The 24,323-nt window shown below is 45.5% G+C and overlaps 1 protein-coding gene across 14 annotated transcripts in view; it reads right to left on the bottom strand.

Annotated features, from left to right (window-relative positions):
- The window catches only part of LOC110498435 (type II inositol 3,4-bisphosphate 4-phosphatase), a 243,404-nt gene that overhangs the window by 57,876 nt on the left and 161,205 nt on the right, over positions 1–24,323 (bottom strand). For 12 of the 14 annotated variants that reach the window (XR_005034211.1, XR_005034210.1, XM_036933670.1 and 9 more), the window contains 4 exons: positions 19,457–19,571; positions 16,196–16,265; positions 11,865–12,012; positions 5,028–5,182 (listed from right to left, as the gene is read on the bottom strand). Coding sequence is in view for 12 of the 14 variants with exons in the window: in XM_036933670.1 (XP_036789565.1) it covers positions 5,028–5,182; positions 11,865–12,012; positions 16,196–16,265; positions 19,457–19,571 (488 nt within the window). In the remaining 2 variants the exon portion in view is untranslated. The remainder of the gene's footprint in view (positions 1–5,027; positions 5,183–11,864; positions 12,013–16,195; positions 16,266–19,456; positions 19,572–24,323) is intronic. The other 2 variants (XM_036933681.1, XM_036933671.1) reach the window with 1 other exon arrangement.

Genomic DNA, 24,323 nt, shown 5'->3' with positions numbered 1-24,323 from the left:
CACATACACACCTCTTTCTCTCTCCATCTTTCTTACATCTCTCTATCCTCCCACTCCCCACCTTTCCTTTAATCACATTAGGTATCAATACTTAACCTGCTTGCTGCCTTCTCTGCCCGGCTCGTTTAGCGTTGTCTGTCACTGCGCCGACTTAATGCGGTGCTGGATTATAGGCTGCGAGGGCCGCCTCCTCTGCTGCACGGTGTCTAACGGCTAGCAGCTAACTTGATCATCACACAATGCAGCATCTGGCCATGCAGGGAGAGCTGTCATGAAGCATCTCAACCCACGCCGCTTTGCCCTCTACTTACTAGATGGTGTGTGTGTGTGTGTGTGTGCAGGATGGAGCGACAATCGTCGCTCATCAGAGGGTCCAGGGAAAAAACACCTTGACAAATATCTCATTACGGAATGAGATTACGGAATGAGAGGTGTGGGAGGAAAAATGTATCACTCCATCAGGATTCTATGGCCGCTGGGACCCAAGGAAGCTGGGATATAGGGTCAATAGAGGGATATAGTGAGAGAAAGAGAGAAAGAGCTGTTATGGCTCGTGCTGTGACCCATCAAGCATCGTGTTGTGGAAGTCTATTGAATTTGGTTGAGGACAGAAAAAGATAATTTGATAGTGCCAAATAATATCTGTCATTGTGTGTGTGTGTGTGTGTGTGTGTGTGTGTGTGTGTGTGTGTGTGTGTGTGTGTGTGATACAGCCAAACAGTTAAGTGTCTAAGTTTTGTTCTGCATCTTGTCAGTAGGAATCAGCAGGATAAGCGTGTAAACCCTACCCCGCACGCACACACACACACACACACACACACACACACACACAGAGTAGCACTCAATCAGCTTCCCCTTGTCAACAAAATGATTATCACGTAATTCTTCATTATCCCCCTTAACCCGCATAGAAACTTTGTTGCTATGGAAACTAACCCAGCAGAAGTCAGAAACACGGGAGAGTGTGTTTTCTGCTCTCCAGGAAGAAGGGAAGTGGTAAAGAAGAAACAAAGGTGACTCGAGGCGGCCATCGGTCCCCAAGGCCTCAGTCCTCACCCAGTGTCATTTTTTTTTACCCAGGATTAAATTCCGGATCTAATCGACATGTATCAATTATTCAAACATTAGTGAGATGAGTTCAACTCGATATGTGACATTGACTGTCTGTATGATAATGTAAAATATGTCATTCTGTTTTATATAGGGCTGGGAGGTTGGTTTTCCTGGCTACGTTACCTGGCCACATTATAGGCTATTAGGCCCAGAGTTTTTCTTACTCAGGTCTTGTTTCTCGTTCAAGGCAGCAGCTGCTCTCTCTGGGATGTATTATCGATCCCCATTAGGTCCTGCCAAGGCAGCAGCTGCTCTCTCTGGGATGTATTATCGATCCCCATTAGGTCCTGCCAAGGCAGCAGCTGCTCTCCCTGGGATGTATTATCGATCCCCATTAGGTCCTGCCAAGGCAGCAGCTGCTCTTCCTGGGGTTTATAATCGCTCCCCATTAGGTCCTTGCAAGTCAGCAGCTGCTCTTCCTGGGGTTTATAATCGCTCCCCATTAGGTCCTGCCAAGGCAGCAGCTGCTCTTCCTGGGATGTATTATCGATCCCCATTAGGTCCTGCCAAGGCAACAGCTACTCTCCCTGGGGTTTATTATCGATCCACATTAGGTCCTGCCAAGGCAGCAGCTACTGTTCCTGGGGTTTATTATTGATCCCCATTAGGTCCTGCCAAGGCAACAGCTGCTCTTCCTGGGATTTATTATCGATCCCCATTAGGTCCTGCCAAGGCAACAGCTACTCTCCCTGGGGTTTATTATCGATCCCCATTAGGTCCTGCCAAGGCAACAGCTACTCTCCCTGGGGTTTATTATCGATCCCCATTAGGTCCTGCCAAGGCAACAGCTACTCTCCCTGGGGTTTATTATCGATCCCCATTAGGTCCTGCCAAGGCAACAGCTACTCTCACTGGGGTTTATTATCGATCCCCATTAGGTCCTGCCAAGGCAACAGCTACTCTCCCTGGGGTTTATTATCGATCCCCATTAGGTCCTGCCAAGGCAACAGCTGCTCTTCCTGGGGTTTATAATTGATCCCCATTAGGTCCTGCCAAGGCAGCAGCTACTCTTCCTGGGGTTTATAATCAATCCCCATTAGGTCTTGCCAAGGCAGCAGCTACTCTTCCTGGGGTTTATAATCGATCCCCATTAGGTCCTGCCAAGGCAGCAGATACTGTTCCTGGGGTTTATTATCGATCCCCATTAGGTCCTGCCAAGGATCCTGCTCTTCCTGGTTTCCAAACAAATTAAGGCAAACAAATGCAATAAAATAAAACAGTACAATTATTACACCACTACATATCTACATTATATTTATAATACCACCATACATACAGTATGTTTGTGAAGAGTCCATGTGCTAGCACTGTGCTAGCACTCTTCACAGTCCGTATTGTTCCATAAGGTGTAGTTTTATCAGTTTTTTTTAATCAGATTTGACTGCTTGCATGAGTTACTTGATGTGGAATAGAGTTCCTTGTAGTCATGGCTCTGTGTAGTACTGTGTGTTTTCCAGAGTCTGTTCTGGACTCTGGGCCTTTGAAGAGACTCCTGGTCGCATGTCTTGTGGGGTGTCTTGTGGGGTATGCATTTGGTATTCCTTAAAACTGCACGCAGAGACATAAAAATTATATCCACATGTTCATCTGACTCTGGGGAAGTAGATACAGGGCTTGATTGCCAAAATCCCAAAGTGTCCCTTTAAAATAGTTGACAATATTAGTGGGTTTTGTGACAAATGATCCACCAGGTTCAAAGAAATGATTGGAGCAGAGTTTGCCGTTTTGCCCAAAATGTCATTTAAGGTCGTCAAATCTTTTTACTATCATTCTTTATATCCTTTATCTTTGTTTCACAGCACATTTTTTTCTTGTTTTTGTTTAGTTTAGTCACATGATTTCTCATTTTACAGTATATTTGCAGGTCAGCTGTGCAGCCAGACTTATTTGGCATTCCTTTTTTCTCGTCCCTCTGAACCATAAATGTTTTCAATTCCTCATCAATCCACGGGGATTTAACAGTTTTTACAGTCATTTTCTTAATGGGTGTATGTTTATTAGTAACTGGAATAAGCAATTTCATAAAAGTGTAGTGTCTGGTTGCTCCTCATTACACACCAAATACCAGCAAACATTCTTTACGTCTTCAAGATAGGAATCACTACAAAACCTCTGGTATGATCTCTTATACTCCCGAGTGGTGCAGCGGTCTAAGGCACTGCATCTCAGTGCAAGAGGCGTCACTATTGTACCTGGTTCGAAACCAGGCTGTATCACATCCAGCCGTGATTGGGAGTCCCATAGGGCGGCGCACATTTGGCCCAGCATCGTCGGGGTTTGGCCGGAGTAGGCCGTCATTGTAAAAAAAGTATTTGTTCTTAACCTGTTGAGTTTATGGGGGCGCTATTTCATTATTGGATAACAAAACGTGCCCGTTTTAAACAAGATATTTTGTCACGAAAAGATGCTCGACTATGCATATAATTGACAGCTTTGGAAAGAAAACACTGACGTTTCCAAAACTGCAAAGATATTATCTGTGAGTGCCACAGAACTGATGCTACAGGCGAAACCAAGATGACATTTCAAACAGGAAATGCCCCAGATTTTGAATGCGCTGTGTTCCAATGTCTCCTTATATTGCTGTGAATGCGCAAGGAATGAGCCTACACTTTCTGTCGTTTCCCCAAGGTGTCTGCAGCATTGTGACGTATTTGTAGGCATATCATTGGAAGATTGACCATAAGAGACTACATTTACCAGGTGCTCGCTTGGTGTCCTCCGTTGCAATTATTGCGTAATCTCCAGCTGAGTGCATTTTTCCATTTGCTTCAGAGGAGAAACTCAACTGCCACGAATGACTTATCATCGAATAGATATGTGAAAAACACCTTGAGGATTGATTCTAAACAACGTTTGCCATGTTTCTGTCGATATTATGGAGTTAATTTGGAAAAAAGTTTGGCGTTGTAATGACTGTATTTTCTGGTTTTTTTCTTAGCCAAACGTGATGAACAAAACGGAGCGATTTCTCCTACACAAATAATATTTTTGGAAAAACTGAACATTTGCTATCTAACTGAGAGACACCTCATTGAAAAGATCCGAAGTTCTTCAAAGGTAAATGATTTTATTTGAATGCTTTTCTTGTTTTTGTGAAAATGTTGCCTGCTGAATGCTAGGCTTAATGCGATGCTAGCTATCAATACTCTAACACAAATGCTTGTGTAGCTATGGTTGAAAAGCATATTTTGAAAATCTGAGATGACAGTGTTGTTAACAAAAGGCTAAGCTTGTGAGCCAATATATTTATTTCATTTGCGATTTTCATGAATAGTTAACGTTGCGTTATGCTAATGAGCTTGAGGCTATGATTACGCTCCCGGATACGGGATTGCTCGACGCAAGAAGTTAAGCAGACCATCATAGTCTCTGTTCCCAAGAACACTAAGATAACCTACCTAAATGACTACCGTCCCGTAGCACTCATGGCTTTAGCTCATGGCTTTGGTTAGGGGCTTGTATGTAAGCATTTCCCTGTAAGGTTGTATTCCTGTTGTATTCAGCACGCAACTAATAAACTTGATTTGATAAACATTTGCAGCATCACTACGACAACTCAGCGACACAAATGGTAGGAGAGTCAGTGCTTTGGTCATTGATAAGTCATTGCTTCAGACTCCACCTCTTTACCAAGCAATGATAAGTACAAAGGTATCCACTGCATCGGCAAAATTACAGAAACGTAGGCAATGTGGTAAACAAAAACAAGAAAAGGCCAAACAAAACACAAAGACGATTCAGCAGGGGTGTTCACAGAGAGGGATTTCAGAAATGCTCGCTTGTTCCCAAGGGTACCTCTACCCTTTTAAGAGGTAGAGAGCATTATAGCATGGTATAGGGCATGAAGCAGTGTGTGTGCATAGTGTAAATATGTGTGTGCGTATAGTGACTCTGTGTGTGTCCATGCTTGCCTGTGTGCATGTAGTAAGTCGTACCAGTGATCTTATTCAGCTCAGCCAGGGTCTCCTGGTAGGCAGCTATCACCTGTCCATAACGGCCAATCACCTCCTTCCTCAGGTTGTCCCAGTGGGGAGACAGTTCCCCAAGGTCCCTCAGCTCCTGTATCCTGGAATGACAGGGGATCCACAGGGAATGTCAATGAGAGATTCATGGATCGTTACGGAGTACAAGGAATTTTTAAACCGGACTCTGTCGGCTCAGTTCAATCAAACTCATATCCCACTGACACAGAAAGGGAGAGAGAAAGTAAGGAGAGCGACAGAGTAAGAACAGAGAGAGAGAGAGAGAGACAGTAAATCAATCAATTCATTTTATTTGTAAAGCCCGGCCGAGCAAGCAGAGACATAAGCAGATGCACAGTGGCCAGGAAACTAAAATAACTCCATAGGAGGAAGAAACCTAGAGAGGAACCCGGCTCAGAAGGAGCGCATATCCCTGTTCTGTCTTTACTGGGTAGAGATATACAGGAATGTCACTGAGAGGATACAGATCATTAGAGAATACATGCATGCATTTTGTAAATCAAGACATTCATGAAGATTGCTTTGGCAGGTTCACCACAACCACATACAGTATTATCCAGCAAGACTGAACCTATTCTATGACCCCCTGCTCCCAGCATCATCTAATGCTATTGTGCTGGCTCATGGCCAATAGCACGGTTAGATTGCCTCCACTGTGACTAATGCTGTTCATTGTCTTCTGGTTTGAGTCATATGACCCGAACTGTCACAGTGGCGAGTGTATTAACAGACCGATTAACACCTCTCTGATGCATGCAGGAACACACACACACGCACACACACACGCACGCACGAGTGCCTACACACAAATGCGCACACACACACACACGCACGCACGCACGCACGCACGCACGCACGCACGAGTGCCTACACACAAATGCGCACACACACACACACACACACGCACGCAAGCACACAGACGAGTGCCTACACACAAATGCGCACACACACACACACACCATTTACCCCAATCCCTGAGCCTCACTGCTTAGTCGATAGACTGATCATTATGAAACAAATCCCACCCTCAGGCTAGAAGCCATTTTGTCCACTTATCCACTCATTTACCATCATCACCCCTTCTTCTCTTCTCCCAGTCAGAGACATCCTACCACCCAGATCCCATTAACCAAGAATAAACCCCTCTATCTAGCCCTCTTCTCTAGTTTGTCGAAGTCGATCGCCGCGGCAACCGGATTGATCTCGTAGCGAGGTGTGCGTGTGAGGCGTGTAGCCGGAGGGCCAAAATACCCCTACACGTTGCCATTAGGGGCCCGAGGTAAACTGAGGTCATTGCTGAGGAAATAACCACCCGTCGCCGGAGGCGTCCAAGCTGATACCCAGGCTACCGCCTGTGTGTGAGTTTTCCTTAGCCGGCTGGGTCGTTGTTATCATCTGAATGGCTGTGATCAGACGTGATATGAGACACGGTGCCTGTACTATCCACTGTAAACAAGGTCTTGATCTCAATGATACGTAGGGTGTGTTATTCTTGACAACGGATCCAATGTTTCTCAGACTAAAGACAGTGTGGGGCTGCTAATCAGACTCACTAAAATGTCAATTAGCCACTTTAAGAATATGTTATCAGACTGTTTGATCTATTCTAATTAATTTGCAAACGTATCATCTTTCGAAATGTTCGCATGATGTGTATTTTGTGAGAGATTAAGGGACATTTGCAAACATATCATCAAATCATCTATCACCACCCTCCACCCTCACGAAACCCAATTGACAATGGCACAGAAGTAAACTTAGGCAGATAGATAGTGCCATGCTGCCCAGGTGCAGTTAACATTTCTCCTTGACCCCCCTTTCCACCTTAAAGTGCACCCTCTCTCTACGGTAGTAAACAACATGAGTAGCGCTATCCGGGGTCCTTGGGACGTCCCTACCCTAAACCCTAGCCCTAACCATTTTAAATTTCAACTTCAATGGGGTAGGGACATCCCAAGGATCCCGGAGAGCAAGGACCTACTTTAAATAGGCTCTATGGCAGACCTAGCGGTGGAACACATTGCTCTGTGACCAAGACGCTGTTCGGCTATGCTCACAGGTGAGTTGTGGGTAACGGCCATAGGGAGCATTGATTCAACATCATGGGAGAGAGTTAAAGGGATAGTTCCATGATTTTACATATTTATGTATTTGTTCCCTTATTAGCATTTCTTGACAGTGGCTAGCTCAACTAAACCAGCGTGGATTGCAGTCCTTGTCCATAGACTGATTTCAAGTAACAAAACAAATATCTAAACATGTAAAATAGAGTAACTACCCCATTAATTTAGATTACCATAAGTAATAGAGACTTATCTAGCCGAACCAAGTGGGCTTCCGACTTTTCGCTTCCAGAATATTCCGTAAAAAGGGAACTTCAGTATCTCATGCCGGTGTCTCATTACGAGCTAAGATCAGCCACCCTTAATTGTGTGGAGATTTCCTCAGAGAACAATGATGAGTTCCCATGTAAAGTTCCCGACTCAAAGCCTTCCCGTGTAGCCTTAACACTTTCAACCAGAAGATTAGCATCTTTTTAAATTAGTCAGCGCACAAAAAGCACCCGATTTCTTTTTAAAACAGAACAAAAATATTCTCCAGTATCAGTTTCGGGTAGAAGAGGGAGAAAAAAATGATTATTTCTCTTTGTTCTGTATGGTAATCCGACACCACTGCTGACAGAGATAATGATATTGGCCCTCTCGCAGAGTAGGAGATGGGGACGTTCAGATAGGTGTCGTTTCAGGGGGGTTGGGGTAGTGAGGTTTAAAGTAGACCCACTCCATGAGGCCTCGATGCTCCAATCAAACATATTGTCCTAACCCAGCCACCCACTTGGGTTTGGAGAGGGCTCTAATGCTCATGAGAGAATGCAGTGTGTGTGTGTGTGTGTGTGTGTGAGAGAGAGAGAGATGCTCTCTCTGTGATGCTGTCTGATTCCAGCGCTATAGCCACTTTGCTTTGTCAAACACCATACCCATGCTCTTCAGCAGATTGCAGCCATTCAGTGTAATCCATATTCTTCTGTCTAAACCACTGTTATTTGTGTATCAAGAGGCGTCAGCCCCAGCCCAGACAGGTTATTTTGATGCTGGGCAGACAGCGGTGGGTGGGGGTCAGTGGGTGAACAACAGTGTGTGTGCCGGGGGGTAGGGGGAGACTGAGTCACAAGCCTTAAGACAAGAGTGAGACTTGAAGAACAAGACACAGTAGGGGAGGAGGGCAAAAGAAGACAGAGGCCTCAGACAGACAAGCGAGAGAGAGAGAGAGAGAGAGAGAGAGAGAGAGAGAGAGAGAGAGAGAGAGAGACAGACAGACAGAGACAGAGACAGAGACAGAGACAGAGACAGAGACAGAGACAGAGACAGAGAGAGATGTTCAAACTGACTTGGACAGATGAGGGGTACAGAATACATTTTCCAAAGAGCAAAGACCTGTCATGTGAGAGACTTTATTTCATGCTGTGTTATAGTGGCCTGTTCAATTTAATCACCAAGAGCTTTGGGCCTGGGGTCAATATAACCTGCGTGAGACGACTCACAAACAGAAGCCTCCTTCTTTACATCCCAACCTGCCTCCTTTACTGTAGACGGCCAAGTACATAGAGAACTAAAGCCTACTGATTTCCATATACTGTGCTTTACTGAAATGTAGTGTAGAGAGGCCGTAGTATCAACCACCAACCAAAGGCAGACCGCTGTGATGCTCTTTAGTTCACAGGAGCAGAAGATGATCAGCTCACTTCCTCCTTGTTGAATGGGGAAGGAGTGTAGGCGTAGCTCGGAATTCATGAAACAATCAGATCAATTCATTAAAGAAAAGGAGAAATATTATTTAACGGCCACGCACACATCTATAATTGGGACACTCACACACACAGTCCCTCACACACACAGTCACTCACACACACAGTCACTCACACACACACAGTTACTCACACACAGTCACTCACACACACAGTCCCTCACACACACAGTCACTCACACACACAGTCACTCACACACACACACAGTCACTCACACACACAGTCACTCACACACACACAGTCACTCACACACACAGTCACTCACACACAAAGAGCCACACAAGAGCTATACACCCACACACAAGGACAAAGATTAAACAGGCATGTTGATAAGGTTGGAACATGGCTGTCAACATCAAAGGGAACGAGGGATGAAGAGAGGAGAAAAAGAGATGCCACTATTAGCATAAAGTGATGCCGGGGAAGGAGACTATGCCACTTCACAGCGTGTGTGTGTGTGTGTGCCACTTCACAGCCTTAAAAGGCGTGTCTTAATCATTAAAAGGGTAAAGCCTGATTGAGTTTTTACACAGAACTAAGAGGTAGCTAGAACGCCTGAAATCGTTTAAAGAGGATTACAAACAAGCTCTTAAACTCCCTATCTACCTGGTAGTGAATAATAGATATACATTGATGTGTGTGGGTAAACAAACTCAATAACGTACTTGTGTTTTTGAACATGTGTCATACACACCCATTGTATAGTGACGGATCGAGATCGTTTTCTGAATAGTCCTTAGTTGCTATATCCATAACTTACAAATTAATGATATGTTCCCATTGATTCCTGAACAAGAGAACATCTAAATGCCTCATGAGCTTAGTTCAACTGTCATACACCATCAGAACCCAGAATATCCGCTTGTTTTACTCCAATGTTTGTAAACAATGTAAACATAAACAAACGCTGTACAGCCTCAAAACACTATCATTTTTATGGTCAGTCCCTGCCTCCAAAATATGGATGGTCAGTCCTTGCATCCATAGCTCCGTCTATGAATTTAAGAGTTTAAGAGTTACATTTCTCCATCCCTTCTCTTTTTACCAAAACAGAGGTGGGGTGACGGCTTTGTTATACTTTCAATGAAGGACTCTAGCTTTAAAGTATTGTTCTACTCAGACTGCAAGTATCAAGAGAGGTTAGAGTCTAGAGGCAATAGACCAGATAATAACATGGCTTAAATAATAGCTTTTAAGGGCGGGAACTTGAGGGAAACCTTGGTCTGAGAATGTTCTAATCTAGAACTTGAGTGAAACCTTGGTCTGAGAATGTTCTAATCTAGAACTTGAGTGAAACCTTGGTCTGAGAATGTTCTAATCTAGAACTTGAGGGAAACCTTGGTCTGAGAATGTTCTAATCTAGAACTTGAGGGAAACCTTGGTCTGAGAATGTTCTAATCTAGAACTTGAGGGAAACCTTGGTCTGAGAATGTTCTAATCTAGAACTTGAGGGAAACCTTGGTCTGAGAATGTTCTAATCTAGAACTTGAGGGAAACCTTGGTCTGAGAATGTTCTAATCTAGAACTTGAGTGAAACCTTGGTCTGAGAATGTTCTAATCTAGAACTTGAGTGAAACCTTGGTCTGAGAATGTTCTAATCTAGAACTTGAGGGAAACCTTGGTCTGAGAATGTTCTAATCTAGTTTAATGACTTGGGATTCCAAACTAGTGGGCCGATGGGGACACTCCATGTGTTCCAAATGGAAGCCTTATAGTGCACTACTTCTGACCAGGGCTCATAGGGCACTATGAAGGGAATAGGGAGCTATTTGGAATACTGACGCTGCCATGAGATCGACCGCTTGCCGACCGAGGGACTATGTGACGGGCGGGGGATTATGAGGGATTGCTAGGGGACGGCGGGCGTGTTGAGGAACGATCTGTCCTGACAGACGCTCATAGGGACCCTGAGGGAAGAGAACACTGAGATCCTCTTACCCATCACAGTGGCTTCTCTCTGATAAACTGATTAGGATAATCTATTCACTGGCAGGATCTTAACCTTTCCTTTATTGAGTACAATGGCAAAACTGGACCTGCCAAGGGAGGGTTAACTGACGGTTAATGAGGGTTAACTGTGGTTAAAGAAGGGACATTAAACTCTCAAATCTAATTTTGTCCGATGTTTCCAGATGTCAAAATCATCAGACTACTATTGAGGTATGAAAACATCTGACAAACTTGAATGTCTGTTGAGTATAATGTCCCATTAACACTGCACTACGAACATTCTGGGGGATTCAAACGTCATCTGGAATCATTTTGGTTACAATACACATCACTTTATCCTCATCATCTTGTGGCCACTTTGACCACTAATTAGCTAACAAGATCAGGAGCAGAGTCAATTAGCGACACAGTACCTTCATCTTCCTCAAAGCCACTCTCAGCTCGATAAAGCTCCAGGACTTTTGTTCAGAACAACGCAGTGTTGGGGGGAGTTGGTGTGTGTGTTTATCTCTCTCTCTCTGTGTGTGTGTCCCTCTCTGCATGTGTGTGTGTGTGTGCAAAAATCTGTGTGCCTGTATGCACGTGTACATCTGTGTGTGTGTGTGTTGCTGGTTGACTAGTGTACAGGCGTACAACAATCCCCTTTTGAAGTGTTAAACAGACCTGAATAATTCAATCCTCTCTAAGTATAGCTCTTGAACAACCATTTACATCTCTGAAATAGGCCTGTTAATGTAGGCAGGCCCAGAGCTATAGTGCCCCTATTCAAATGAATGCAATGTACCTCCTAGTGGTTAGATTTAGGCTTAGAGTAAGGCTGTTACAGGTCTGTGCTCTCCCTATGCACTGATCCGATGTCAGTGTTGATGTCTACCTCCAGTGGTTAAATTTGGCCTTACCTGATCCTCGATCAGCTGCTGTTTACCTTCTCACAAATCACTGTGCTTATAAAGACAAGTCATTATCCCATATGTAATACTGTTCCAAGGTCAGGTTTTGCTTTTGCTTACCTCCTCATGTCTTCCTGGATGTAGAGGTGGAGGAGCTGTCTGGGGATGCTGAAGGACAGAGTACATTCCTCCATCTGTTCTCTCACCAGCATCCATTTACTATCCACCGTCTGGAACTTGTAGACCTTACAAACCGGGTTCTTAAAGACTGGGAGAGAGAGAGGGAGGGAGAGAGAGAGAGAGAGAGGGAGGAGGTGGAGGGTGAGATGGAGAGGGGAGAAGGAGGGTAGATAGAGGGAGAGAGAGAGAGTGAGAAAGAGAGGGGAGGGACAGAGGGTGAGAGGGCGTAGGGCAAAGGGAGAGGAAGAGGAAGGGAGAGGTGGTAAAGGGGGGGATAAAGATGGAGCGAGGTAGAAGGAGGAGAGAGAAACCGAGACAGACAGTATCAACCATCACAACATACTGAAAATGATCACATACACCTTCAAAGACATTTCTAAGTTTCACAAACATCAACCAGACGATGTGGTTTGGTTCTAAACAAACTGATACCGAGGAAAAATCCAAAGACAAAACTCAAACCCTTCAAAAAACGTATTTTCATGTGGCCTGTGCTGCAAATCCCATAATCAATAACAGTGTCTGCGATAGATAAGGTTGCTGCTTGCCTCATCTTCCAAGAGCCGCATCTCTCTCTCTATCGCTCTTTCTCCATCTCTCTCTCCAAGACTTAGAAAATGAAGAATATAAGAGATCTCAGGTCAGCCCATTAAATTATTATTTCATTATTAAACAATTCCTTCATTGGATTTGATTCCCATTTGAATGATTTGTTTATGATAGAGCAGTGAAGGAAAGGGAAGATGGTTGACTCCCCAAACTTTGCCTCACCATCTTCTCCTATTAAACCCCATTCAAATTCAACCCTTCCACTCCTCTTCCTTTTTCTTCCTAGAGTGGCTATTAGCAGCAATCACGCGGCAACCAAAAAACAGCTTTAATACTGTTATCAGTGTGCTGGCAGTCGCTGGGCGAGAAAGCCGGAAAAAGCCGTACGCCTCTAACAGCTATTCGCAGTTCGCTGCCGTTGCTCCTTCTCTTAGAGGCCACGCTAGCGTTCTGGAAGGAAGTCACTCAATAGTAATAAGCTGTAGCGCTCCGATAGTAGTAGAAGAGACTTCACCATTGAAGACGGAGGCTTCAAGATGTGTAATGCTTCCAAAAAAGCTACACGGCACCGAGGGTTGGGAATCACAAGTGTGACCCAAGCACTTATTCCTCCCTTTTAAAAAATAAAATCACTTCCCCTCTTCCTTGTGAAGCTGCAACCAACCAACTAACAGTGGTAATGTCAGTCCAACTCCTGGAGGAGAGGAGAGAGGAGGGGAGAGGAAGGGGAGGAGAGGAAGAGAGGAGAGGAGAGGAGGGGAGGAGAGGAGAGGAGAGGAGGGGAGGAGAGGAGAGGAGGAGAGGAGGGGAGGAGAGGGGAGGAGAGGGGAGGAGAGGGGAGGAGAGGAGAGGAGGGGAGGGGAGGGGAGAGGAGGCGGAGGAGAGGAGGGGAGAGGAAGGGGAGGAGAGGAAGAGAGGAGGCAAAGGCGGAGGAGGGGAGAGGAAGGGGAGGAGAGGAGGGGAGGAGAGGAGGAGAGAGGAGAGGAGAGGAGAGGAGAGGAGAGGAGGAGGGGAGGGGAGGGGAGGGGAGAGGAGGCGGAGGAGAGGAGGGGAGAGGAAAGGGAGGAGGGGAGGAGAGGAGGGGAGGAGAGGAGGAGAGGAGGGGAGGAGAGGCTCCATTACCATATGCACCCATTTGCCATCCATTTACTTTCCTAGGTGTGAATTCAACTCAGAGACTGGCCCTCTCTCCGTCATCCCTTTTCAATGTCAGGGCCTTATTCTGAGCACTTTGTCCTGGGTATTCCGGGTCCCATGTCCCACACAGAAGGCAACAGAGCGTTGGAGAGTGTAGTGACAACCTTGTGATGTTCGGGCACAACGAGGGGCGGTGTGGCAGTGGAGAGACCTTCTAATTGGCGGATAATGTGTCAGAGGTGACTTTTACTAGAGGCACTGGGGTGGGAAGCAATGTGGTGTTCAGTTCAGTGTCAAGGACAGTCAGATGGGTAGGAATCAGGCCCCTGGAAGGTTGGCTAGGACAGACTAGAGCCAAACCCATCCACCATAGTTACTGGAACCAGGCTAGAAAGGACCATGTGAAAAAGATGATATCTGCATGCTAGCTAATTACACTGACAGCTGTCAGTCAGTGGCCTATTTGTTGTCATTTCTCTGCTACACCTGGAAATCACCACAACGTTCCCACCCCCAATTCCTGAATATGTATTAGCAGCCTGTGTCAGTCTTCGAGGTGGAGCCTAAAACAAGGATTTTCTTTCTAGGACAGGAATTACTCTAAATAGGTGCGGAAACTTCCTCTGAGGATTTTTAAGCCATTATTTTTTCATAATCATTATATTCATGATTACATCAAATTAAAAAGTACAGCTATGATTTGAAATGGAGAGGTTGATCTTGGATTATTAAATGACACTGTTGCTGCTGCTGTGTGGAGAGGGACAGGATTCTAGAGGGCATTTCAAAGAGTAAGTCAGAGTTAAAAAGAGAGAGGGAGAGGTGAGAGGGACAGATTGAGAGCGAGATGAAGACTTGAAGTACTTCCTCCTTGCAGCGGACACGGTCGAAGGAGCAGATTAGCCTCTGACCTCCCCCCGCCGCCACGCTAATCTGAAGGCCAATCAGATTGCTCCTTCCTCCTCTCCCCACACCTCTTAAGGAAATTACTTCTTCCCTGGGCGTCGTCCCCCGTCCTGTGTGTGTGTATTGTGTGTGTGCATGTGTGTGTGTGCATCCTTCTCCGCTCTCCCCCCTCTGAAAGGTAATACAAGTGAATGGCTAAATTGCATTAGTCAATCTCTCTAAGTCTGCGGGGAGCGTGTTATAGTGATGGGACACAGCTGTGCCACCCGCCTTCCTGCAACCCACCCCGCGCAGGAAGGCGGGTGGCACAGCCCCCTGGTGCCTGCCTCTCGCTAGCTAATTGCGACAGATAGTGACAATGACGACGGGTATAGAGAACAGAGCTGTAAGGAAAGTCATAACAACACACGCTGAGGACGGAAATAGAGACAGAGAAAAAGACGAAGATAAGACTTTCTAGAAAGTACCGAGATACGATAATGAGGAAGGGAAAGAAAAAAAGAAAGCATAGAAGAAGAGGAGGATGGAGTTGGAGACTCAGAAGGGTTTCTTTTACCCTCTGGAGAGGAACGAGTGATGAGAAAAGGGAAAGAAGGGCTTTATATTCCCAACACAGCAGGGAGCAGTGACCTTCTCAAGTCTCTCCTTCTCCTCCTCCCTCTTTCCCTCTCTCTTTTTCCTCACTCCTGGTGTTTCTGCTCGATTCTCCCCGCTCCCAGTGATCGAGTAACAAGTGAAGTGTGTTGCGCCATTCGGGGGCTTCTCCCTTAATTGGTATCACAGGATCGACGTGGCGCCGCTTCCGCTGGTCTGCCTCTCCAGCCAGTCCACACAGAACAGATACAGAACCAGGACTGGAGCAGCCAAGGGAGGCAGGCGGACGTTCACCTTGTCTGGGGATATAATTACCTGCTTTAAAGGGGCACTTCACCATTTTATATACATTTTTTTGTACATCATATTAGTCCTGTCCTGCACCCATACCAGTGTCTAGATGTTTGAAAAAGGCATTTTCTACATTTTGTAGTTAAATAGAAAGGAAGAAAAGGTCCCTCGATGATGTCATCGGAGACACTGGTATGGTGCTGTAGATGATGAATAAAAGGTCACAAAGGGGTGAATTCCATTAGAGCCACCGTTGGCCAAGTCTCACACCTTTTCCACGGTCAACTGGCTCTCCCTCCCTTTACTTACTTAAACCAAGGCTTCCCGTTTTAATCTGAGAATGAATAATATGAGTTTTTTTAATCAAACTGGGTATAGCCCCATTGAGACTTCAAATCTCTTTGGCGGGAGAAGGTTAGTCAAGGGCGGCGCACTTTCCAATGAGAAAACCAAGAAGTATACGTGGGTTAACTTAATGTATCACTTGATTACACTATGTCAATTTCAAGCTGCTTTTGGGGGTAACACTAGGTCATGGTAATTACAGGGGTGTAATAGGTTTTTTTAAGAGAAAATGCAAAAAAAACCTGAGATATCTTTTCAGTATAAAACTAATTTCACGATGAGAGATTGGGGTGGTTGGTTAGACAGGAGGAGGAAGGGGAATCAAATTAGATGGGATGAAATTAGCCTTAAACCTCTTCCCACTGATTACAATGTTACAAGGACGATGGAAGTCAGCAGTTAAATTATAGGTGTTTAAAGGTAGAAGGAACAAGCGTAGTTGAACTTACCAGCACCCGTCAGGGGGCTATTATCTTTGTCGATTGGGGTTCCCTGTGATGACTCACAAACTAAGGTGCACTGTGGAAAGAAGAGAGAGAGAGAGATGTTTGATGTTTACATGTACATGTCAAATCTCTACCATCAAACACACACATATGAATGTACATTGAACTCTGCTTTTCTCTGAGCAGCGGGGCGGCCACGTCTAGCTTGACATGTTGTTGGTTCAGCATGTCTTGCTCTTTAAATACATATTCATTTAGCTCAGTGTTTTTTGGGACAGCAGGAGGTAAATGACAGGTGAAGCTAAACACATATGTAGACAGACAGACAGACACAGAGAGACAGACAGACACAGAGAGAGTGACAGAGTGACAGAGTGACAGACAGACAGACAGACAGACAGACAGACCCTCCGTCACTCAAGAACACTCCATGTGTTTGTCACCGTCCCCTTTGATAATGAGTATCTTCCCATCACAGCTGCTGAATGTCCCTTTATGATGATGCGTGCGGGACAAGACATAAAGTGCCAGTGACAACCAACAGTTTTCAGGCCTCTCTGTCAGTGGCATCGAGCCTGACAAACCATCATAAATACACTTTACCAATTACTAGGACTGCTACTTTTGCGATAAAAGTGGAATTTAGCGAAACAAGGTAGCTTCATTTACATCAGGGGAATATAGTGAAACAAGGTAGCTTTCTTCACGTCAGGGGAATATAGTGAAACAAGGTAGCTTCATTTACGTCAGGGGAATATAGTGAAACAAGGTAGCTTTCTTCACGTCAGGGGAATATAGTGAAACAAGGTAGCTTCATTTACGTCAGGGGAATATAGTGAAACAAGGTAGCTTCATTTACGTCAGGGGAATATAGTGAAACAAGGTAGCTTCATTTACGTCAGGGGAATATAGTGAAACAAGGTAGCTTTCTTCACGCCAGGGGAATATAGTGAAACAAGGTAGCTTCATTTACGTCAGGGGAATATAGAGAAACAAGGTAGCTTTCTTACGTCAGGGGAATATAGAGAAACAAGGTAGCTTTCTTCACATCAGGGGAATATAGTGAAATAAGGTAGCGAACAGAGACCGTGTGTGACTGCATGAGAGCGAAGTGTTACATTTCACTCGTCTCAGTAACGTAGCCTATTCATTGATGATTGGCTTTGCTTTACTGAAGTTCCGAGACATTGCAAGCTAAGAAATAGCAAGATAAAGCATTCCATTGCAAGATACAGCTTTTGATAGCCGATAGATAGGCCTAGTGCACGGTTCTGACTCTGTGTGCCTGGTGGCCGACGGGCCTGTACTGTGCCCCTCCCCTCTCTCCCCGTCCCTCGCTAGCTCGCTATGAAAGATGTGAGTGTTTGTGTTCTCAGAAGTACGGCAGCTAATCAGTCTCCTCCATTCCAAAAATACAGAATTTTAAGAATCCTGACACTCAGAAATGAAAGTCAACACCCAGAGTCAACGTGCAATCTATTATTTTGGAGTCAACTCTCTACCACCACATCATTGCAGTGGCAGAGAAAGGCAAGCGACAACAGTGGAGTCCTGTATGGCAATACATTGAGAAGTTAAATGAGAAGGAACTGCTAACTTTGCGAGGTGGGATTGAGGTAGAGTAATGGCAGTACAGGTGCAACGCTGAGCCATCTGAGAGGGACGCAGCGTGAGACCCCGACTGTTGCTGGCAGCAGCACAGTTGTATCGGGAATTCAAGTTTTATTAAACTCTTCTTACAGTTTTAACTGAAAAACAATACAAAAATGGCTGTGAAAACATTAAGATAAATTGTCCACCCACACACGCGACACCATCAAAAGAGAGCAGGAACCAGAGGCAGCCAGCCATGCTAGAGCCCCAGTCAATTATATAAGACTGCTCTCTGTGACTGATTTACTCAGTGGTAAAACACACACACACACACACACACACACACACACACACACACACACACACACACACACACACACACACACACACAGAGAGAGAGAGAGCGCAAAGGTAATTTGCTCCAACGAGGAGAAGTGTCAACAGACTACAGTTAGACTGGGTCAGTGAACACCCTATGCTACGGAGTTATGTTATCTCCTCTCAGAAAGGCATCATTTCTACTGTACGCAGATCCATTTTGACTGCCTCCTCATTCATGCACAACTACCAGCCAGGTCACACCAGATCAACTTCAGTATTCCACATTTGTCCAGGACCCCAGGATGTCGGGAGATGCCTTCAATACCATCCACTAGGGGCAGTGTGAATGCCTATTACCATCAAGTAGGTTTGTGGCTTGCTAGGGCTTTGTGGATGGGGATAGAGGATCTTAAACCGTGCGCTCCGGTTCAGAGGATCGCGGGTTCAAGCCCAGTCCTGGGCAGTCATTTTTTTCCAGTTTTAACACAATCCTAAACCTTAACCAGTCGGAATGAATGCCTAAACCTAAACAAACGATGAAAACTGAAGTCAGACCGTGACATCTTGTTGCAAGTACAGTGCTTATATGCTACACATATTATTATATTTTAGACTAAACTAAATATTCCCATTGGGTGGAATAACTAGTCAAATGAAGGAAAAGTACATACATAAACTTTGTTTTTGGTGTGAAAACACCCCATTGGGAGGACGTTTGAGCACTCTTCAGGTACGTGGCGATCTCAGAAGAAGATATCATCTCTCTCTCTTTCTCTCTCTCGCTCTCATTCCTGTGTTTCTCAGATGGTGCAGAGTAGCATGTCGTGGTGGATCAGCATAGTTGATTGTAGGTGGGATGGTCTCACAAGGGAGATGCCATTTATTCAGACGAGGTGAGTCTCGTAGGAAGGCTATAAGGCCATAGGGTTTAGCCGACTATACCACACAAATAGAAGAAGGATGTATGACGCTCCCTCTCTCTAATTCTCTAATGCTCTTTGTGCACATAATCACACACAGCATTCAGGCTGTCTGAGCCAATGGCTTCTCTGGCTTGCGCTCTCTCTCTCCCCCACACACACGCAAACGCCGTACGCACACACACGTGATAAAAACATATTCAGTATCTAAGAGTCCCTATCCCACTCTCACCCTCTCGTCACACTCTACACTCCCCCTCCCCCCCCCCTACACACACACACACACACACACACACAGGATCCAAGGGCTGTAAGGGCTTGATGAATCTCATTGGGCCACTTGAGCAGTGACAGACTAATCCTGCAAGCATTAGTGCTAGCCGAGACATCTGGAGGGGAACGACTCTCACACACACACACACGTCCTCACCTTCTGGGCCTGCTGCACGTCGGCCGTGATGTGATCCATGTCCCCCTCCTCCATCTCCCCCATGTTCACACGGCTCACCAACACTGTCCCCACCGCCAACACACCATCAGAAGACCTGAGGGAGAGTGGACAGTGTCAACTACGGGAATGAGAGAGAAAAGAGGGCAGAAGCGAGATTGAGAACAGAGGTGCAGATGGAGCAGCCAATGGGACAGAGAATGGAGGTGTAGATGGAGCAGCCAATGGGACAGAGAAGAGAGGTGTAGATGGAGCAGCCAATGGGACAGAGAAGAGAGGTGTAGATGGAGCAGCCAATGGGACAGAGAATAGAGGTGTAGATGGAGCAGCCAATGGGACAGAGAATAGAGGTGTAGATGGAGCAGCCAATGGGACAGAGAATAGAGGTGTAGATGGAGCAGCCAATGGGACAGAGAATAGAGGTGTAGATGGAGCAGCCAATGAGACAGAGAATAGAGGTGTAGATGGAGCAGCCAATGGGACAGAGAATAGAGGTGTAGATGGAGCAGCCAATGGGACAGAGAATAGAGGTGTAGATGGAGCAGCCAATAGGACAGAGAATAGAGGTGTAGATGGAGCAGCCAATGGGACAGAGAATAGAGGTGTAGATGGAGCAGCCAATGGGACAGAGAATAGAGGTGTAGATGGAGCAGCCAATGGGACAGAGAATAGAGGTGTAGATGGAGCAGCCAATGGGACAGAGAATAGAGGTGTAGATGGAGCAGCCAATGGGACAGAGAATAGAGGTGTAGATGGAGCAGCCAATGGGACAGAGAATAGAGGTGTAGATGGAGCAGCCAATGGGACAGAGAATAGAGGTGTAGATGGAGCAGCCAATGGGACAGAGAATAGAGGTGTAGATGGAGCAGCCAATGGGACAGAGAATAGAGGTGTAGATGGAGCAGCCAATGGGACAGAGAATAGAGGTGTAGATGGAGCAGCCAATGGGACAGAGAATAGAGGTGTAGATGGAGCAGCCAATGGGACAGAGAATAGAGGTGTAGATGGAGCAGCCAATGGGACAGAGAATAGAGGTGTAGATGGAGCAGCCAATGGGACAGAGAATAGAGGTGTAGATGGAGCAGCCAATGGGACAGAGAAGAGAGGTGTAGATGGAGCAGCCAATGGGACAGAGAAGAGAGGTGTAGATGGAGCAGCCAATGGGACAGAGAATAGAGGTGTAGATGGAGCAGCCAATGGGACAGAGAATAGAGGTGTAGATGGAGCAGCCAATGGGACAGAGAAGAGAGGTGTAGATGGAGCAGCCAATGGGACAGAGAATAGAGGTGTAGATGGAGCAGCCAATGGGACAGAGAATAGAGGTGTAGATGGAGCAGCCAATGGGACAGAGAAGAGAGGTGTAGATGGAGCAGCCAATGGGACAGAGAAGAGAGGTGTAGATGGAGTAAATAAGAGGTGGTGAGGAACAGAGACTGAGAGGTCAAGAGAGACTGTAGGCTGGAGTTTCTCAATAAATGTTTGTTGCAGTTGCAAGAGACATCATCTGAATCAACTTTGCTGATACACGAAGCAACTGAAACACCATTGAAATGGCATGCAACAATGTGGTTTAAAAATTCTAAACAAATGGCATCTGTTGCATTACATTGTGATTCAATAAGCTATACAAATAAAAAAGAGTTGCACACTCCATATGTAAACTCCCAGTCATTTATTGGGTGACTCACCTCATTGTGATTTTCACAAATAATTTGTTAATCGAACCTTTTCGTTAATGATTTAGAAAAAAATGCTGTCTGTACAATGTATCTAGCCAAATTGAAACTGCCAGCACTGTTCTAGCTGGCTAGCTAGCTATCGACTAACTAACCAAGTTAGCAACTAACTAAGCTTAGGCTAGCAACTAACTAAGCTTAGGCTAGCAACTAACTAAGCTTAGGCTAGCAACTAACTAAGCTTAGGCTAGCTAGTTGAAACTGGTCTGGGTTTACTTTAAAAATTAAATGTATTGACAGCCAAACCACATACATAAACCTTTACTAGCCATGATGCCAATATCTATTTATACAGCTCCCGTAACTAATTATGTCGCTTCTATCAAGCGACAGCTGTGTTGACATGACAACTGGGTCGGAGTTCTGTACTGTCGAATGGATCACGCGACAAAAGCATTCGTTTTGATTGAGTTGCTTGCAACGAGTTTCACAAAAGTTGAAACGTTTGCCACTGATCTGGATGCCACCAAGTTGCAGATGAATTGCTTATCAGTTGCTGGGGGTGTTGCATGAAGCTTCGTGTAACCCCAGCACATTGTGGTCAAGTCATTGTTCTCCCTCCTTCAGTGACAGATACAGAACAGATACCACCGTTCTCATATTAGGGAGCCCCAATTACTTTTCTAACCATGATCTGATGGGAAATCCATTGCCAGCAGTAGTTCGTCACACACACACAGGCACTCGCACACGCGCACACACACACACAGGCAGTCGCGCACACACACACACAGGCAGTCGCGCACACACACACACAGGCAGTCGCGCACACACACACACACACACACACACACACACACACACACACACACACACACCACACACACACACACACACACACACAAACAATTCTCCCTGGGTATTAAGATCTAGCGCTATTGGGCCTGGTCCCACTCCCAGTGGACAATTAAGGGCTATCATAATCACAGCCAAAGCCTGGGGTGCGAGAGGGAGAGAGAGAGCGAGGGGGGAGGAGAGGGGGACGGCACCCCGGGGAGAGAAGGAGAGGAGAGGGATGGTGAGGGATGGAGAGGGAGAAGAGAGGGATCTCGAGAGGTACTCTGGGCCTGGAGAGAGAAAGAAGGGGATGCTACCCCGTGGAGAGGAAGGGAGGGATAGTGAGTTGAAGGACGGAGAGGGAGAAGAGACTGATCTGAAGAGGGACTCGGGGAACTGCAGCAGTGGCGTTCTCGCTCAGAGACTCATTTACACACGGCGGTCCCTTGCTACACAGAGAGGATATAAGTCTGTTGATGGATCCCAGGACCCATGCCAGACATCTGCTTCAGTGTTTATCTTTCTTGGTACCCCCCCCACCCCAACCCACCTCCTCTCCCTCCTTTTACACTCATCCCTCATCCCCCTCTCCACCACACAGAGAACATTCTGGAAAGTCACCCTAACTTTGAGTAAACATGGTCAGCCCAGATCGAGCCGCTCGTTCCCTCGGCTTTATAATGGAGAAAATGAGATGAGCATGTCGTTGTTTTTAACACCTGTTGCACAGCTAGCAGACCACCACCTGCAACGGGGCTACAGTGGCCCACCTAGGTACACTTTCCAGATTGCTTGAGCCCCTTACCATAATGAAACATTGCACTTAAACAGTGTAGGCTTTAAAGTCCTACTCCTAATACTCCATGCAAGGCTGTAAACTCCTGCTCCAGTCTCATTTGCAGATCATTTATCATGTGATAGACTTCACAAAAGGCACATCTCAATAGGTGGTCCAGGTATCCTCTTTTGTTCTCTATGGCTCCTCAAGAAAGGAGAGAGGCTGATGACATCACATCTCCCCATCAGACCAGCTCCTTGGAGTTTGCAGCTGTGGCTAAAAACAACACTATTTGGCTCAAACATTTTTTTTGCCTTTTAGTGTGTGTACTTCACTGTATGTACAGTGGGGAGAACACGTATTTGCAGGTTTTCCCACTTACAAAGCATGTAGAGGTCTGTAATTTTTTATCATAGGTACACTTCAACTGTGAGAGACTGAATCTAAAACAAAAATCCAGAAAATCACATTGTATGATTTTTAAGTAATTAATTTGCATTAATTTGTTCTCCACACTGTATATTTGGGATATCGCTTTCCAACAGTAAAAGTAAAACAAATAGCTGGAGAATGTCTTTAAGGTAATTGATTTATGTGTGGGAGCGATGGGAGATGATGTCATAGTTGTACAGACTGTAGCTTGCACACAGATGGGGGGTGATATGTCATATACTTGGCATCTTTAAAATACCACGCTTTCACAGTTTTCTGACATCAGTGTGTGTGTGTGTGTGTGTGTGTGTGAGTGAGTGAGTGAGTGAGTGAGTGAGTGAGTGAGTGAGTGATAATTAACATTATAGCTTAAAGGCAGGTTAAGGAGAACTTGGTTCAAATCAAGCGGGCGCGCGAACAGAAGTTGCCTTCCTGACAAGATGGTTGTACCGAGCAGCGCAGCTACAATCTATCTGTTAGAACTGTGATTGACCTCGAATGACCTTTGTAGCTGCCTGCTGCGGAGCGCTGCCAGAAAAAGAAGATGGACAGTAAATAAGCTCCTCTCCTCCATCCTCCCACGATTTCTCCACCTCCTCGGTTCTGGAGTTGGTGTTGAACAGCATCTACAGATTGCTCTGCCCGCCTGCGATCTCCCCGCTCAACTGTCCTCATCTACTAATTGGCCCAGAGTTCACTTTTTGTGACAGTGCTTAAATCAGAGCAGCTTCGTTAAAGAGACAAAAAAATGATGTGCTTAAAGGGACACTTGGATGCCGTTTGTAAAGTAAACACTGGTATGAACGTGCATTGGTTCTGGAGTTGATGAACATGAGGGGAAAAAAATCAGTGAGGTATGTCTTTCAAGTGCCTGTCGCGTATTTGGAATCGTTCACAAAACAATTAGTTATTAAGGAAGCGGTTTATGGCATTTAAGGTTGATTTATTTTGTAACCCTTCTTCAGTTTCCAAACATGTCTCAAAGTGACACAAATCTGTACTAATTACTCATACTAGTCTGGGTGATGAAATGCAAGTCACTCAATTTAGTCCTTCAACTTTATTCCATCAATGTGTGCTTTATTTTGAATGTATTAACCTAGAAGTGCTTTAAATATGTATCCTA

Source organism: Oncorhynchus mykiss, chromosome 10, assembly GCF_013265735.2.
Source record: "Oncorhynchus mykiss isolate Arlee chromosome 10, USDA_OmykA_1.1, whole genome shotgun sequence".
In the NCBI taxonomy this organism is placed as follows: domain Eukaryota; kingdom Metazoa; phylum Chordata; class Actinopteri; order Salmoniformes; family Salmonidae; genus Oncorhynchus; species Oncorhynchus mykiss.
This window is presented reverse-complemented; position numbering and strand designations above follow the sequence as displayed.